The 19,286-nt window shown below is 44.2% G+C and overlaps 2 protein-coding genes across 2 annotated transcripts; both read left to right on the forward strand.

The window, feature by feature from the left end:
- Window positions 1-1,915: 1,915 nt before the first annotated feature.
- LOC308322916 (butyrophilin-like protein 2) lies at window positions 1,916-6,042 on the forward strand (the record flags this gene model as incomplete). Its single annotated transcript, XM_080774406.1, has 4 exons — window positions 1,916-2,045; window positions 4,519-4,863; window positions 5,072-5,410; window positions 5,927-6,042. The coding sequence occupies 4 exons, from the start codon at window positions 1,916-1,918 to the stop codon at window positions 6,040-6,042; spliced, it is 930 nt and encodes a 309-aa protein (XP_080630532.1).
- Window positions 6,043-6,889: 847 nt separating this feature from the next.
- LOC308322337 (uncharacterized protein) lies at window positions 6,890-19,255 on the forward strand (the record flags this gene model as incomplete). The annotated part of the gene is made up of 11 exons (XM_080773538.1): window positions 6,890-6,971; window positions 9,296-9,622; window positions 10,160-10,252; window positions 10,552-10,629; window positions 10,767-12,618; window positions 13,096-13,356; window positions 14,809-14,982; window positions 16,068-16,226; window positions 16,856-16,905; window positions 18,601-18,992; window positions 19,041-19,255. 11 exons carry the CDS (start codon window positions 6,890-6,892, stop codon window positions 19,233-19,235), a joined length of 3,663 nt encoding a protein of 1,220 aa, XP_080629664.1. The 3' UTR covers window positions 19,236-19,255.
- Window positions 19,256-19,286: the final 31 nt, after the last annotated feature.

A 19,286-nucleotide genomic window follows, 5' to 3' on the forward strand; every position in this document is an offset into this window, starting at 1 on the left:
TGATGGTGTCGTCCACAGTTAAGAGTTTTTGTATTCAGTTGAAATGTACCACCGCTATTCTGCACACTGAAACACTTCAATCAAATACTTAATTCAATCAATCAATCAAGGATCCCCACATTCATAACCCCCCCCCCCACACACACACACACACACACACACACACACACACACACACACACTGCTGCAGGACATTACAACTAATCTCGCGTCACCATAAGGCCCTAAATTAATTAGTAATAGGTTGGAATGCACTACCAAAGTGTATAACCAATACAAATACAACATTCATCTTTAAAATCAAGTTAAAAGAGCACCTTATGTAAACCATATACTGCAGTAACGCTGGGGAAAATAATTATTCAAATATAATAATTTGTTGAAAGTGATTATTTTGCTATGATTTTCTTTGTTTTTTATTTATATGTTTTTTATTTTACTATATGTTTTATTTTGAGTTAGTGTTTGTAAACAATTGTAAGTATTGCCTTTGTTAAATGTTACATGTTTGTCTGTGTCGGACCCCAGGAAGACTGAGGCAAAAGCTAATCCTTATAAACAATAAACTTAATTAAGCAGTCACCGTCTAGCTCTGCGACATGTTATTCTTTCTTAATTTTACAGAGTATACAGATCGACTACTAACTATACAGTCAAATCTGTATACAAGATAATTCCAGATTTCAGAGAGGGAGGGAAATACTAAATAAACTTATATAGGCAAAAGGTATATCCTTCCTCCAAGTTGTAGCTACTGCTTGTCAAGACTTAAAGAAAATAATCCAAGGCACTCCGTCTTTGGTGAAACATTAAATAGTTTGATAATTTGATGATGAGCAAAGCAAATAAATAACAGGACCTACGCGTTTCGACCCAAAGGTCTTTGTCAGGGTCTATCTGCCAGCTTGGCTGATTAATATTAATAATAATAATACTAATAAAACTTTATTTGTATAGGACCTTTCATGACATGAAATGCAGCTCAAAGTGCTTTACAGAGCAATGGAGAAAAAGAAAAAAGAAAAGAAAAGCAAGGCATTAAAAAAACAAGAGCGGTAATGCAATACAGTACAGGACATGAATAACATACAAATAAAAGATCAATTAAATTGAATTAAATGGAATGGAAAATACTTTATTAATCCCCGAGGGGAAATTGATTTGTTACAACAGGCAGCCAGCGTTACGCATGCGCCAAAGAGATACTTCTCATAACATCAAAGAAAAGGGAAGATGGGGGGGGTGGGGGGGAGCATGAATGGGTGAGGGGTATTGACAGAGAGGGGGAGGAGGTGGAGACATCACATACAGTTGCATTGTGCAGACACGGAATGACAATTGGGTGGGGGTGGGGTTGGTTTTGTGTTACAGATACAAAAAACACTTCATTCTAAACTAAAGCAAGGGTGTAGAAGTGGGTCTTGAGCTGCTGTGCCCTTAACTACAAACAACCAGGTGGTGGCTAGTGATCCAATCACGTCATTACATCGTTATTATTTCATTGGCATATAGATTATTTCATTTTAGTTGCATTATTTCGTATATAATAGTATAAATATCATGTTGATTACCCATCATAAGATGTTCAATAAATCAAAAAACTAATTATAAAAATAACAAAACACCCAAAGTGACACCAAGTGAAAAGTAAAGGACACTTAATGGGAAAACAAAGGGAAAAGTATATAAAGTAAATATAGGCTATAAACAATTTAGTATTATTTAGTATACATGTAAGGTTTTGCCCACTCAAATGGTACCTCGATCGTCAGATAATCCCCACATATCAACAACTTCTGTGAACAGACTTCGAGGGGGCGAGTCGTCTGGTATCCTTTAGGCTGAGGGTCAGAGGGTAGGCTAGGGCAAGAGGGGGGAAGGTTCACTTCACGGAGTTCCTAAAACAAGAGCAAAGATGGAGGTCCGCTCGCTGTCGCTGTTCTTCGCAGTAAACGGAGTTTTAACAGCATTAAAGTCGCGGATTAATTTCTACATGTTGTTGATGCTGTGCAGCAGCGTCTACTACGGTACCTGCCTACCTGCAGGTAGGCCTACAATTCATTCTCATTTACACTCACTTTTACTAACCGTCTGAAAACGAAACCAAACGTACACTTTTTCACTGGGAAAACAAACGGGTGTGGTTTTCGTGTTCGTTCCAAATGGATTCAATTCAACGTATACTTGAATAGGCTATTATTTATAAGCCATAACGCTGCAGCCTATGTGTGACTAGCTGTAGGATAGGCTCTGGCGTCTAGGCTATGCTTTATTGAAGAGGTACAAATAAAAGGTTAAAATGTGGATCCCTTCCCCCCGTCAGTAGCCTAAGGGCCAGTGAGCACAGGAAGGAGTTTCACTCAGAACGGTTCTTTCTGGTTGCCATTATTCCGCCCAGTGGCAGTAGGCTAGTACAGGTATAGGCTTCTCAACGTTTTTGGCTGGGGACCCCCTACTAGCCCTGGTCCAATGCTTACAGCGAGTGTCAGAGAGAGACACTCGATGTAAGCATTGGACCAGCCTAACCCCCTACATGCTTTGGCCATGTCTCTGGGGAGTGGGACCCCCCCTGGGGACGCCCGGACATGCTTTGGCCCATGGCTCGTCTTAACTTAGCCCCTTATGAGCCCTTTCCCTACGCTCATTCTGTAGCTCCGAGATGAGGTCACACACTGGCCGCTCACACAGCGTTTCAGAAACGGCACAAGTTTCCGCAATACTTATGTCTCCAGCCATGTTGCCTCAGAATTCTTTAGGGTCACTAATTTGAGCATAACAGCGGAGCACATCTAAAAAGTGGCATAACGTCAGCAGCAGACCCACAGATAATAATAATGCAGCTGGTAATTTATTGATTTGATCAATTTGGGATTGGAAGTTGAAAAGATTTAGCGCCTCCCCTGGTCGAAAATGTCCAACTGACTTCAGTTCACTCGACATGCACGAGCACACGCACACTTCCTTGATAAACATGGAAACATACAGTGAGGGGGAAAGGTGTGTGTGTGTGTGTGTGTGTTTGACTGTGTGTGTGTGTGTGTTAAGGACAGGTTATTCAGGTTTTCCGGGGCCGGTTTCGAATTGCAGTTGTCCGTATAGGTGCCCTTTGAGAGCGGTTTTGAAGGAGTCAAGGGATTATTTTCGCTCCTATGCCACCAGAATGTGGAACGCCCTACCAACAGTCATTAAGACATGCGAATCCCTTGACTCCTTCAAAACCGCTCTCTAAGGGCACCTACGGACGGCTGCAATTCGAACCTGGCCCCCGTAAAATCTGAATCCCCCCCACCTCCCCTTTTCCCCTCACTGTATATGTATCCTTTCCCTTTTTGCTTCCTTTATGATGAATTTCTGTTCTGTTCTTTAACTATATAGAAGTGTCTATCTGTACGTCTCTAAATGTTTTGATGAATTGAACATGGTGGACCCTGTTGTAAACAAGTGTAATGCTTAATTGGGTCGTCCACTCACAGTTAACAGTCTTTGTATTGAGTTTGTGCTTGAAATGTACTGTAATTCTGCAAACTGTTAATACATATTTCAATCAATCAATGGTGGCATGAAGGAAGGAATGAAGGTTAATGAACATATGTTTGCAGGCATTTGTTTAAGATAAAGGTTATTCTCTTAAAACAACATTTAAGCCTATATGTTTAAGATAAAGGGTATTCTCTTAAAACAACATTTAGGCCCAGTCAGACAGATATTTTGTGAAGCCTGTTGTGGCGCTGTCATTGGGCCCAAAAAACCCCATATCTCCATAGAGGTCCATGTATTTGGGCCCAACTTCACCTAGACTGTATTCTGGAAGCAGAATACTTTCTGCTTCCAGTCACTAGTTTAAAGTCTCATTTCTCATGTCATAATATTCTTTTTGTGCATGTGCACGTGTGCATGTGCGCTCAAGAGCGAGCTTGCGCAATGCATTATGGGGTAGATTTTCTTCGCTGTGTTTTTGTAGTGACCATCGGATGGTCCCTATTCAATTCCCGGTGCATTGTGGGATACCTCAGGCCACTACATTATAGGGTGCAAAGAATCTCACTACACATTCGGACACTAAAACAAAATGGCGGAACCCCAACGTAGTGCACTGTATGGGGCATAGGGAATGAATTCGGACGCAGCCCCGTGCTTACGCCAAAGATGGTCTATTTATGAAGAGGGGCGAACTTCATTGGAGCCACTAGAGGCGCTGTGAATAATCTCTTATCTGGTGAATTACTCTTTATTTTCATACTTTCTGAGTGCAAATGTGCACTGTTCTAATCTTGTGATACTATACCATGTGAACATTCTCTCCAATGGTTGTACAATGCTGCTGCTACTGTGTTCTAAAACATACTGTACTACTGCACTTTTGCCCAAGACAAATTTCCCCTCGTGGGACAGTAAAGTATATCTCATTTGGGTTGTGTTTTTAGGACTCCACCAGGTCAGCGGGTCCTCTCAACCTGTGTTGTGTTTTTAGGACTCCACCAGGTCAACGGGTCCTCTCAACCTGTGTTGTGTTTTTAGGACTCCACCAGGTCAACGGGTCCTCTCAACCTGTGCTGGCCAGACTGGGAGGCGAGGCCATCCTTCCGTGTCTCGTCGACCCTCCGCTCAACATGGAGAGACGGTCAGTGTTTTGGAGCAGAGCTGACCTGAACCCACCAAACGTTTACGTTTTCCAAGATGGACGTCGCATTACCAGTGCCACCTCCGTGAACCTCGTGTACAAACAGAGGACGTCCCTGTTTCACGAGGAGCTGCACCACGGTAACGTCTCCCTGAAGCTGACCGAGGTGAGCTTCTCGGACCAAGGGACCTACCTCTGTGACGTTCCACGAGTGGGCAGCAGTACGATCCAGCTCCTTGTTGGTAAGATTTAATGTTCATATTCATAACCATAACCAGTGTTGGGCCTTTTTTTTGTGTGTGTTTTTAGGACAATACCAGGTCAACGGGTCCTCTCAACCTGTGCTGTGTTTTTAGGACAATACCAGGTCAACGGGTCCTCTCAACCTGTGCTGTGTTTTTAGGACAATACCAGGTCAACGGGTCCTCTCAACCTGTGTTGTGTTTTTAGGACAACACCAGCTCAACGGGTCCTCTCAACCTGTGCTGGCCAGACTGGGAGGCGAGGCGATCCTTCCGTGTCACGTTCACCCTCCGGTCGACATGGAGAGCAGGTCAGTGTTTTGGACCAGAGCTGACCTGGAGCCAAAAGACGTTTTCACTCTCCAAGACGGACGCACCGGGTATATACCCCTGCACCCGTGGTACGAACAGAGGACGTCCCTGATCCATGAGGAGCTGTCTCGTGGTGACGTCTCGATGAGGCTGACCAGGGTGAGCTTCTCGGACGAAGGGAACTACAGCTGTTTCGTTCCACACATGGGCAGCACTAAGATCCAGCTCTTTGTTGGTAAGATTGAATGTTCATAATCATCACCAGTGTTGGGCTTGTTATTACCCCTTTCGGTGTTTTAAGCATTATGTTATGCTTTAGCTTTTGAAAAATAGCAGATCTTGTAGGTCTGGTATTTTTTTGAAAAATCGTGAAAATGTGGCCCAAATGTTTGAATATATATATTCTTTCAGAGAGAACGTTTTTAACTCAAATCTTTGCTTCTGGGGGGGGGGGGGGGGGGGGGGCTTGGGGGGGCACTAATATATTAAAGTCTAACTCATGTTTATTAGGTGATGTAATGGTGATGTAAAACAAACAGTGCAAACACAAACATTAATAATAAAGAGACAATACGACGTAATGATTTACATTATGAGTTTATGCCGTACATTTTCCGGCGTTTACAAGACAAACATGGAACTAAAGACAAACATTAAACCTCAAAGAAATAAGTGACATTTGAATGAAGTGGAACCACTGAATATAACTTTAACTGTTCAACTTGGCTGACCTATACGTGTCTCTCCACAGACCAAGAGGTGACGTACCTTCCACCACGAGGCAGAGGCATCCGTGTGGAACTGAGACCAGACATCAGCTCTGTTCCTAACGTCACCTTCATCCTGTGGATGCACGGAGGTAGGTAGAGAGAGAGAGAGAGAGAGAGAGGACTCCAGAGAAGAAGGGAAGATATAACCTCATTGTCAGCTCTAGTCTGCAGCAGTGGCCGGCAAATTGTGTTCTTCTGGCTTCAGACTAGTGTAGAAACACAGGGAAGGTTGCCGTATATTAGATCAGTGGATGGGTGGACTAGTGTAGAAACACAGGGAAGGTTACCGTATATTAGATCAGTCGATGGGTGGACTAGTGTAGAAACACAGGGAAGGTTGCCGTATATTAGATCAGTCGATGGGTGGACTAGTGTAGAAACACAGGGAAGGTTGCCGTATATTAGATCAGTCGATGGGTGGACTAGTGTAGAAACACAGGGAAGGTTACCGTATATTAGATCAGTCGATGGGTGGACTAGTGTAGAAACACAGGGAAGGTTGCCGTATATTAGATCAGTCGATGGGTGGACTAGTGTAGAAACACAGGGAAGGTTGCCGTATATTAGATCAGTCGATGGGTGGACTAGTGTAGAAACACAGGGAAGGTTGCCGTATATTAGATCAGTCGATGGGTGGCTCTTCTCTTCCAAGACAGATTGTGCGCTCTCATTAGAAGGCGGGTCTAAGTGCCATCCAACCGTTTCTCTAGTTTCTTTGACAGTGTCCATGTCTCGGAGCCATTGAGTGTTTTACTTTATATGTTTTACTAAGCTAGGATGACCAGATAGAAACTGTAGGCAGGTATCAATAACCTTTGTTTTGTGGTCATTTAACAGCCAACCTAGCAGCAGACTGGGAACTGGGTTTTGGTGTGGATTTGTACGGGCCGTTTAAAGACCGCACAACACTGGACAGACACACTGGACGGCTGGTCATCGACAACATGACCGTAGAAGACATGGGGCTGTATTCTGTGGCGATCAACCACAGACCTCACCACAAGGTCTACGTGCTTAAAGAGATGAGTAAGTATGACTCGTCATTGTCTCCACCTGGAAAAACACATTTTTGGAGATTACTCCTCCAGATTCAGTTGGGGCGGGGCGATATGACGACATATATCGTATAGATTACTCCTCCAGATTCAGTTGGGGCGGGGCGATATGACGATATATATCGTATAGATTACTCCTCCAGATTCAGTTGGGGCGGGGCGATATGACGATATATATCGTATACTATAGACGATAGAAAATGTCTATCGTGAGAAATGTTCTCGTTCTCGTTTATATCGTCGTGTCGCAAAACAAGCGTATTTTACGTCACAGTGCCCATGGATTAGTTGATGTCGCGGTCGCTTCCCAACGACTTTAACAAACTGAAGACACTACAACTACAACAACAGAACATTTAGATTCCATATACAGAGCTTAAAATGAACCTGAAACAACTGTGTGGCAGTGAGTGACATGAGGTATTTGTTTTTTCCTGTAGGCCTACTTCTGTGTCTGCATGGGACAGTCTTACTCAGTACCGTAAAGTACTCGGCCTGAACAAAAATCGGTTTAGTAAAAGAATATGCTATATATGAGTATATCGTTATCGTTATAAAACAAATTCTATGTCGTGATATGAGATTTTAAGGGTAACTGTTGTATAATTGCAATATTACACTTGAGGGTGTGATTATTGCCACTTCAGTGATGCTTGCGGAACTCGACTTCGTCTCGTTCCTCCCATACCCTCTCGTGTAATATTGCTTAATTGAGAAACAAGCCCAAATAAACAACTACACTTTAGAAACAAGCCCAAATAAACAACTACACTTTAGAAACAAGCCCAAATAAACAACTACACTTTAGAAACAAGACCAAATAAAAAACTACACTTTAAAAACAAGCCCAAATAAACAACTACACTTTAGAAACAAGACCTAAATAAACAACTACACTTTAGAAACAAGCCCAAATAAACAACTACACTTTAGAAACCAGACCAAATAAACAACTACACTTTAGAAACAAGCCCAAATAAACAACTACACTTTAGAAACAAGCCCAAATAAGCAACTAGTGGCCATACACTTTGGAAAGAAACCCCCTAAAAACGCTACCCGCTACTACGAAGTAAAGGGGCGGCGATTGACGAAAGATGTCATTGAAATCCGGCTCATACCGCCTCCCTCTGGACCAGCCGGGGCGCCTGATGGAGGGGAAAGGAATAACGTGTTTGCGTTCCTTCCACGCGCTGCGTTTCCAACTGGGGAAACTCCCTCTCCTGTCGGGTGAAAAGAAGGGGCTTGGACTCCTCATGCATAGAAGGAAGCATGAGGTCAGTTCAGGGTCAGCAGGAGGCATGTTAACATCTCGTCTTCAGTCAGTTGCCCCGGCTTGTGTATGCGCGTGTGCACATGTGTGCGTGCGCGTGTGCATGTGCGCGTGTGCAATGTGCATGTGTTCATAATAGATGTGTGGTGCATTAACCCATTCTGACCTGAGATCAGATTCTAAAGATGTCTTCTACATCCTGACAGTTTTCTGAAAAAGCTATGTTTCTATGTCGGTCGTTCTTCGATTTTTCTAAAATAGCAGATCTACAAGCTCGTAGATCTGCTATGTTTCAATTGCTAAATTATAACATAATGTTTAAAACACCAAAAGGGCCCAGAATGGGTTGATTCTTCATGTCTTCATTCTGTCTCCTCAACAGAGAGAGTCCCACATCCAGAGCTATCCATCGTGGCACCATGTGACTCATTCTGTCTCCTCAACAGAGAGAGTCCCACATCCAGAGCTATCCATCGTGACACCATGTGACTCATTCTGTCTCCTCAACAGAGAGAGTCCCACATCCAGAGCTATCCATCGTGACACCATGTGACTCATTCTGTCTCCTCAACAGAGAGAGTCCCACGTCCAGAGCTATCCATCGTGACACCATGTGACTCATTCTGTCTCCTCAACAGAGAGAGTCCCACATCCAGAGCTATCCATCGTGACACCATGTGACTCATTCTGTCTCCTCAACAGAGAGAGTCCCACATCCAGAGCTATCCATCGTGACACCATGTGACTCATTCTGTCTCCTCAACAGAGAGAGTCCCACATCCAGAGCTATCCATCGTGACACCATGTGACTCATTCTGTCTCCTCAACAGAGAGAGTCCCACATCCAGAGCTATCCATCGTGACACCATGTGACTCATTCTGTCTCCTCAACAGAGAGAGTCCCGCATCCAGAGCTATCCATCGTGACACCATGTGACTCATTCTGTCTCCTCAACAGAGAGAGTCCCACATCCAGAGCTATCCATCGTGACACCATGTGACTCATTCTGTCTCCTCAACAGAGAGAGTCCCACATCCAGAGCTATCCATCGTGACACCATGTGACTCCAACTCCAGCAGCTGCACGCTGCACTGCAACGTATTGGGAGACGTCAAGTCAGAGTCGGGCGAGGTCGTCTATCGGTGGAGGTTCCACGGAGAGAAATGGACTCCACCCAAACCCAACGAGACCAGGATCTACAGCGATGAGGAATGGATCGGACCCGACTCCCGGACGGTGACGATCAGCAACGACGAGGAAGGGAGAAAAGTTAAAAGAATATCCTGTGCGATAACGAACCGCTTCAGTGTGGAGCAGAGCGAGGCTGTAGACAACCCGCTTTACAGAGGTACAAATAGTTTTGTGTGTGTGTGTGTGTGTGTGTGTGTGTGTGTGTGTGTGTGCAAGGGTTATAGTTCAGATTTTTGGCCTTTACTTTATATCCCATAGCCTGGATGTATGTAATCCCATTGCCCAGGGGTTCTGTCCATCTCTCCTCCCATTTGCCAGCCATGCCAGTGGTTATCAAAGTGCGGTCCGGGTCCTTGAGGGGTTGCTAGGGGGGGGGGGGGGGGGGGACCATCATTATTGACTCCTATTGGCTGGGCTTCAAACAGCCATAACTCCAGTTTGCAGCATGCTAAAGGTCCCAAACCTGGTGGCTGGCCGTACGGACTTCCACTTTCATAAAACTATAATTCCTACTTCCGGTTTGTCGGATTGACTTGAAACTCCTCCCACAACTCTATGAGGGGGGTGGAGCTAGATGGTGCAACCCGGAAGTGGATCTGTTCACTTCCTGTTTTACTAGGAAGCATTCGCAGGGGAATTACATTTCTTTCAGAGATTTTCTTTTCTATTTATGTTTTATATTTCTGTCTTTCAGGACCAACAGCCAGAGGATTAAGACGTGGGATTATTGTTACTCTCTTCATGTACGCAGTAGCACTGGCAGCTTTAATCTGGAACAAGCAACCTCGTGAGTCTTTCATTTATTTTTAACTAGATTTATTTACAATCTATATTGATATAAATCCATCCATCTCTGTGTCATTATGTGAAGACGAGAATGATCCTATAGTCAGTGTCTCCTCACTGACCAATCACTGTCTCACATCTCACTGACCAATCACTGTCTCACATCTCACTGTCCAATCACTGTCTCACATCTCACTGACCAATCACTGTCTCACATCTCACTGACCAATCACTGTCTCACAACTCACTGACCAATCACTGTCTCACAACTCACTGACCAATCACTGTCTCTCATCTCAGCTTTGACAGAAGGAGAGAAGGAAAGACGAGACAGAAGACGAGAGAAGGAAAGACGAAACAGAGCTGCCAAACTGAGAGGTAAGGTGTGTGTGTGTGTGTGTGTGTGTGTGTGTGTGTGTGCGTGTGTGTGTTTGTGTGTGTGTCTGACACATGCGTGTCTGTGTGTGTGTGTGCACGTGTGTGTAAGTAACATAGAATTGCTTTGTTCTCTACAGGTCTGTTGAGGAGAACACCAGGATATCGTCACATCACTGACTATGAAGAGCAGCTTCAACGCAACATGAACAGCACATATCTGAGTGTAGATTTGGGCACACAGTCTGAGGTCGTGTTTGAAAAGGTCTTCGCTCCGCTCTACAATGTAGACATCGAAAGAACAGACATCCACAGCCATCATGAGGCCAGACAGATGGAGATGAAGAAGGCAAGAGAGGAAATCCAACTGGGTCAGATGTTCAAAGACCTTTCTGGACGAATCATAAGAACAGTGCTGACCGTTGGCTGTGCAGGGATTGGGAAAACGATCCTCGTACACAAATTTATGTTCGACTGGGCCAAGAAACGTTTCCCCCAAGACCTACACCTCGTGTTCCCGCTCAAGTTCCACCAGTTAAATATGCTCAAGGGACAGAAGTTTACTTTGGCACAGCTAATTCACAGCTGCATCAAGGAAACCAGATTTATCGAGAAAGACGTTCTTAATCTTATCTTCACTGAAGTGCAGAAGTCAGGAGACTACAGCAACAGCCGCTTCAAAGTCATGTTTGTTCTGGATGGTTATGATGAAAATAATTTCAAGTTTGATTTCAGCACAAAAATTGGCCTCATGAATGTCAACGACTCTTACCCAGTGGAAGATCTCCTTGTAAACCTCATCAAGGGAGAGCTCCTCCCCTCTGCTCGAATCTGGATAACCTCGCGACCTGTAGCAGCCAATCAGATCCCTAAGGAGTTTGTAAACAGGATGACCGAAGTACGAGGGTTCATCAGCGATGACCAGAAGAAGGAGTTCTTCGAGAAGACGTTCAGTGATGAGAACCAGGCCAGATCAATCCTCTCACAGATCAAAGAATCAAAGATCCTCCTCACCATGTGTGAAATCCCAGTCTTCTGTTGGATCCTTGCTACCGTTGTGAAGAACATGGGGGCGACATTCAGGCTGCCCAAAACCCTGGTTGAGCTGTTCTGCCACTTCCTGATGGGTGAGATACAGCGGGAGAATCCTGCACAAGGCGAGGCAGACAGAGTGAAGCTCATAAAGGATGCAGGGAAAGTTCTTCTGAAGCTGGGCAAGCTGGCGTTTCACCAACTGGTCAAAGGCAACATCATTTTCTATGAAATGGACCTGAAGGCGTGTGGTCTTGATGTGAACGTGGACTTGAAGAACTTGGGCTTTTGCACAAAGTTCTTCAAAGAAGACGGTTTGTTCTTCCACAAAACGGTCTACTGCTTCGTTCATCTGAGCATCCAGGAGTTTCTGGCTGCAGTCTACCTGTCCCACTGTTTCACTCAGAAGAACAAGAGGCAAATGTTCACAAAGAGAAACAAGAACATTGAGGTCCTGAAGACATTCCTGGGAGACAGCCCTTTCGACAGTGACAGTTCCCTGTCTGACTTCCTGGAGGCTGCTATAAAGAAAACCCTGCAGAGTGAAAGTGGACAACTGGACCTCTTTGTCCGCTTCCTTCATGGTCTCTCACTGCAGTCCAACCAGAGTCTGTTAGGAGCTCTGCTGGGTCAGACAGAGAACAGTCCAGAGGAGATCCAGAGAGTCATCGACAACCTGAAGGAGATGAATGATGATGATGCCTCTCCTGACAGATGTATCAACATCTTCCACTGTCTGATGGAGATGAACGACCCGTCAGTCAGTCGGGGGATCCAACAGTACCTGGAGTCAGAGAGCAGCTCAGGGAAGGAACTCACTGTGCCCCAGTGTTCAGCTCTGGCCTCCATGCTGCAGATGTCAGAGGAGGGTCTGGAGGAGTTGGACCTGCAGAAATACAACACATCAAAGGAGGGGCGACTGAGACTGGTCCCAGCTGTGAAGAACTGCAAAACAGCCAGGTTAGAGAGAGAGAGAGAGACCCTCACTTCATATTAATATATATATTAGTATTGCAATCCAATTCAAGTGTGATTAGTGTTTAGTATATTTAGTGATATCAGGGTGATTTTGCCATGGCATGCGGTCGTACAGACTGTTCATCTGTTGACAGAACATTTCTTCACTTCACTGCCATAGAGTGGAACAACAGCAGCGAGTTGGGATCGTTTTAATTATTTAATGTTTGTATTACAATCAAATGACAACAGTGGAAAGTAATGAGCACATTTAAATTAAATATGTGTTACTCACTGCGGCTATTTGCTTAGCTAGAAAAGTATCCAAACACACACACACACACACACACACACACACACACACACACAGTCACACACACACACACATTTCAGTCAGCACCACAGGGAACCTCCTTGACGGTGAACATGGTCTGTTCTGCTTTGATCATCTCTGATTTTACATTTAATCTGTAATTACAGACTTGCTGACTGTGACCTCGGAGAGGAACACGTTGAAGTTGTGGCTTCAGCTCTCAGCTCCAATCCGTCCCATTTGAGAGAACTGGACCTGAGTGGAAACGGCTTGAAGGATTCTGGACTGGATCTCATCTGTGCTGCACTGAAGAGCCCAAACTGTTGTCTGAGAGAACTGGACCTGAGTGGAAACGGCTTGAAGGATTCTGGACTGGATCTCATCTGTGCTGCACTGAAGAGCCCAAACTGTTGTCTGGAGACTCTCAGGTCAGATTCATTTAACGTTAATGTGTTTTGATGTGGATAAATTCTGTTATTGTAAGTGATTATAATGTAGTTATGATGGTGGTAGTATTTGAAGAGTGTCGATGAGGTTAATATCATGATAACTCACACTGACCATAATATTGATAAGATACAGTGACTAATGTATGTAGTCTTTTTACGTAGTAGCTTAGCTTACTTAGGTCAGGAACCCCTTTTGGTGTTTTAACCCATTTTGGGCGGGAACCCCTTTTGGTTCTTTAACTAAGCATTATGTTATACTTTAGCTATTGAATAATAGCAGATCTACAAGCTCATAGCGCGCCACTGAGTGGCGCACTACAAGCTTGTAGGTCTGCTATTTTTTTTTAAATCGTTAAAATGTGGCGCAAATCATTGAATATATATTTCAGAGCGAACATTTTTAACTAAAATATTTGCTTCTGGGGGGTCCCTGGAACTACATATTTTCAGATGGGGGTCCTTGGCCCAATAGAGAGAATTCTGGGGGTCCTTGACATGAAAAAGGTTGAGCACCTCTGACATAGAAACAGAAAGATGTTAGGATTCAGAAGCCTTTTTTTATCAACCTCAGTCCAAAATGGGCCAATAGCGTTTCTGTGCTTGCTCAGTATGAAGAAAGTGTCCAGAGATATGAGGGACTGAGACAGACTATCCTTCAGTAGACAGGCTTTTATTTCTGTTCACATCGGCAGAGCAGAGAGAGAAAGACGTGTGTGTGTGTGTGTGTGTGTGTGTGTGTGTGTGTGTGTGTGTGTGTGTGTGTGTGTGTGTGTGTGTGTGTGTGTGTGTGTGTGTGTGTGTGTGTGTGTGTGTGTGTGTGTGTGTGTGTGTGTGTGTGTGTGTGTGTGTGTGTGTGTGTGTGTGTGTGTGTGGATAGGCCAATCACAATGATTGACACATAGGAGGAACAATGATAAACTGTAGCCTCGCATGGCCAGCGTTGGGAAGTACCAACTACAAGTCAAAGCAACAGAGGGTTTTATTAGACGAAGATCAACTGAATTTAAAAAAGCTGTATAAAAACCCAGACTATTTTATTATCAGAATTGGATCACCCTCCCTTGGAATCGAAATACAATTAGCTCACCCTCCCTCTGTCTAGAATTAGAAAGGCATCACCCTCCCCTATTTTCCTCCAGGCCCCCCTTTTCCTAAATTTCGACTGAATTTATTGAATATTGAAAATGTATTGTTCTACTGTTGACCAACGTGAACTTTGGACGAATATCTATCTTTATCTGGAAAAAATGATGCTTTTATGAGCCAATTCAAATTGCAGTTTTATGAAAAGTCTTCTTCTGCTGGTTGCAAGTAGCTTCTCTATCCAGGAATATGTATTTTATTGGTTTTAAGCTCCCCCTTCTCTGTCTCTCTCTCTGTCTCTCTCTCTCTCTCTCTCTCTCTCTCCATCTGGTTGTATTCTTCATTTAGACTGAAGAACTGCTCCGTGTCAATGAGAGGCTGTGAAGTTGTGGCTTCAGCTCTCAGCTCCAATCCGTCCCATTTGAGAGAACTGGACCTGAGTGGAAACGTCTTGAAGGATTCTGGACTGGATCTCATCTGTGCTGCACTGAAGAGCCCAAACTGTTGTCTGGAGACTCTCAGGTCAGATTCATTTAACATTTGTATTTGTATTTGGTTAAGTAAAGTTATAGTAAGTGATTATAATGTAGTTATGATGGTGGTAGTATTTGAAGAGTGTGGATGAGGTTAATATCATGGTAACTCACACTGACCATAATATTGATAAGATACAGTAACTAATGTATGTAGTCTTTATGCTGAGATACCACATTTAAAGGCGCAGTGAAACGGAAATGGTGAACAACATGAAAATGGTGTTTCCACATGAAACACTGGTCTGAAGTTTCTGAACCAATCAGAGTGTCGCATCCCTTCAGGCGATGGGACGGTAGCTAGGGACGGTGGCTAATGCTATGCGCAACAGCGTGGTGTTTGTTTATAAATCAGACGGTCGCCCAGCACAACCAGTTTACTGTTATGTGGCTTATTTCTACCCTATAATGTTTTCAGATACATATTTTAGCGTGATGATTAAGTTGAAACCGAGTAATACACTGTCTGAATGTTATCTTGAATGGAAATAAAAACGGAGTAATCTGTAATCAGAAGCAGCTGTGTTGCATGGATGCGCAGACATGGGGAATTAAACATGTGAGCTTCATTTTTATTGGCTTTTATCGATGTGTATCTCTACACGTCATCACGCAGCACGTTTTCGTTTTAATAAATAAATAATACAATCGTTTTTATGGACCTTTGATATAAAAACACACAAATGAGAATTCTCCCATTTTTTTGGCATCCATTGTTAGGTATGCCCATATGATGACCACGGATATGGTCTAAAAGTGTGAAAACGTATTTTTCATTTCACTGCGCCTTTAAAACCTAAACACCTCGGAGTGGTTCAATGTGTTATGTTGTCAGAGTGTCATCCCCTAGTTTTGAATATTTATATTAACTTTTTCGCTGCTATCTACGTTTATAAACGTAGCGAGGCTAACGGTGCCTAATGGTGTTAACTACACGTATGTGCGGAGAAAACATTCACATGCAATGTGAATCACATTCTCTCTCTCTCTCTCTCTCTCTCTCTCTCTCTCTCTCTCTCTCTCTCTCTCTCTCTCTCTCTCTCTCTCTCTCATCTGGTTGTATTCTTCATTTAGACTGGAGAACTGCTTCTTGACAGAGAGATGCTGTGAAGTTCTGGCCTCAGCTCTAACTTCTAATCCCTCCCTCCATCTGAGAGAATTGGACCTGAGTCTCAACATGGTGAATGAGTCAGGAATGAAGATGCTGCTCTCTGCTTGGCTGGAGAATCTCAAGTGAGTAGACCCTGTTGTGGGGCCCGGTTTACAGCAGAACCCTTTACTATGTGTGGGTAATGTTTGTGGGGCATCACCACTATTTTACTAGTTTCAGACATGTGATGATTGATGCATTGTTGTTCTACTTCCTACAGAGTGAAACACTGTAGTGTCAGCTAGTGGAGACGTTGTGTTAGACAGTCAGACATTGATGCATTGTTGTTCTACTTCCTACAGAGTGAAACACTGTAGTGTCAGCTAGTGGAGACGTTGTGTTAGACAGTCAGACATTGATGCATTGTTGTTCTACTTCCTACAGAGTGAAACACTGTAGTGTCAGCTAGTGGAGACGTTGTGTTAGACAGTCAGACATTGATGCATTGTTGTTCTACTTCCTACAGAGTGAGACACTGTAGTGGCAGCTAGTGGAGACGTTGTGTTAGACAGTCAGACATTGATGCATTGTTGTTCTACTTCCTACAGAGTGAAACACTGTAGTGTCAGCTAGTGGAGACGTTGTGTTAGACAGTCAGACATTGATGCATTGTTGTTCTACTTCCTACAGAGTGAAACACTGTAGTGTCAGCTAGTGGAGACGTTGTGTTAGACAGTCAGACATTGATGCATTGTTGTTCTACTTCCTACAGAGTGAAACATGGTGGAGAAGATCGGTTCAATCCTCATCTCATTCAAGGACGTGAGTATCTCTCACTATTGACATCTTATACAGAGTTTTTTTAACACCTACTGTATATATTGGTAGACTTCAGGGCTGTAGTTGTAACATTGTTGGCTGGGTTTGCTTTCACATTGTAGTTTGTCAAGCACGCAGTCTGGCGCGCACACAGTGCATCTTCAGGTGTGTGCGTGTTGGTCAAACAAGGATTTCATACTCCTTAGTGACACGTTGCAGACAACTACAGCCTTGGCTGAGAGATAAAGCCAGTCAATAGAAATATGTTGGAGATCGGAATGACAGAAACACTCACTCACGTGTTCTCACTCACATATTTGAACGTGGGCCAGATATGGTAGGCCTGAGGCCTACATTGCTAGGCCTGAGGCCTACCATACCGGCCTGACCGCTCAATAAAAGAATGCTGAATTAACTCGCTTGTTTTGGTCACTTTGACTTTGCACAATAGCCTCCCATTTAACCTCCTTATCTAGTAGTCCGGCAGTCGAGGTTGACGGATGGGAATACAGTCTTTTTTTATTGGCCTAAAATATTGTCTATATACAGTACATACATTAATGCATCCACTAATGACCGGCTGAAAGTATTGGGCTTTTTTATAGGGGTTTCTTGTGACCCTTAACATCCTATGGCAGGAAAAGATGTCAACCTTCCATTATGTTTTAACCCATTCTGGGAGGGAACCCCTTTTGGTGTTTTAAAGCATTATGTTATACTTTAGCTATATTGAAAAATAGCAGAACTACAAGCTCATAGCGCGGCACCGAGTGCCGCGCAATGAGCTTGTAGATCTGCTATTTTTGAAAAACCGTGAACATTTAAACTCAAATCTTTGCTTCTGGGAGGGGGTGGGGGGGGGGGGGGGGTGTCACTGGAACAACATATTTTCAGATGGGGGGGGGGGGGGGGGGTGGAGCCATGAAGTAGCATGTGACATGTTAAACAGCCATAGCCACTTGCCCAAAATGTGCTGACCTCATCACATTTGTCATGACGTCTATGGCCGTTTTTAGCCCAAGGAGTGTTTTTTGTGCAAAACTAATGCCTGGAATGTATTCAGAATGATGAAAACCCCTTAGTTTGACATGTCACACGCTACTTAAAGCATGAGGAAAGTTTGACATGTCACATGCTACTTAAAGCATGAGGAAAGTTTGACATGTTAGAGCATTTTGCCTGCCGTAGGATGTTGATGAAAAAGAAAGCCCAATAGTGACAGCCGGTCAGTGAATGGATTCATGAATGTATGAATATAGACAATAGTTCAGGCCAATGAAAAAGACTATATACCAAATATCCCACTTTAACCCATTCTGGTGTTTCAAGCATTATGTTATACTTTAGCTATTGAAAAATAGCAGATCTACAAGCTCATAGCTTGTAGACCAAATATGTTGGTCCCTGGAACAACATATTTTCAGATGGGGGTCGGTGGCGAAATACATATATTATTGGGGGTCCTTGACATGGAAAAGGTTGAGGTGTGTGTGTGTGTGTGTGTGTGTGTGTGTGTGTGTGTGTGTGTGTGTGTGTGTGTGTGTGTGTGTGTGTGTGTGTGTGTGTGTGTGTGTGTGTGTGTGTGTGTGTGTGTGTGTGTGTGTGTGTGTGTGTGTGTGTGTGTGTGTGTGTGTGTGTGTGTGTGTGTGTGTGTCAGTGAATGATGTACTTAATGGTTACTGTGTGTTTTCTCATCAGATTCCCAGCGTCTCTCACTGGACACAAACACAGCACACTGTGACCTCACTCTGTCTGAGGACAACAGGATGGTCACACGGGGACGACGTCATCAGTATCCTGATCACCCAGAGAGGTTTGATGTCTATCCTCAGGTCCTGACTGCAGAGAGTGTGAGCGAACGCTGCTACTCTGAGGTAGAGTGCAGTGGAGGGGTTCTTATAGCAGGGACTGACAGAGCAATCAGCAGGAAAGGAGATGGTGCTGACTGTAGGCTTGAAGGGAATGGCATATCATGGAGTCTGCAGTGTGTTGGTGGCCGTTACTCTGTCAGACACAATGAGGAGCAGACTGTCCTCCCTGTCGGTCCCTCTAGACGCTCCATCAGAGCAGCAGTGGATGCTGACCGTGAGGTCAGGGAGGTCGGGGTCTGCAGAGCAGCAGTGGATGCTGACCGTGAGGTCAGGGAGGACGGGGTCTACAGAGCAGCAGTGTATGTAGACCGTCCCGCTGGGACTCTGTCCTTCTATGACGTGTCCTCAGAGGACACTCTGACCCACCTGCACACCTTCCAGACCACGTCCACTGAACCCCTCTGCGTTGGGTTCAGGTTGGCGTGGCATGGCTCCTCAGTGTTTCTGTGTGAGCAGAGATAGAGTGAGCGAGGGTCACATCAGGTCGCCATGGTTACTCCACATGTCTGAGTG

Source organism: Protomyctophum bolini, assembly GCF_963924005.1.
Source record: "Protomyctophum bolini genome assembly, chromosome: 10".
Lineage (NCBI taxonomy): Eukaryota > Metazoa > Chordata > Actinopteri > Myctophiformes > Myctophidae > Protomyctophum > Protomyctophum bolini.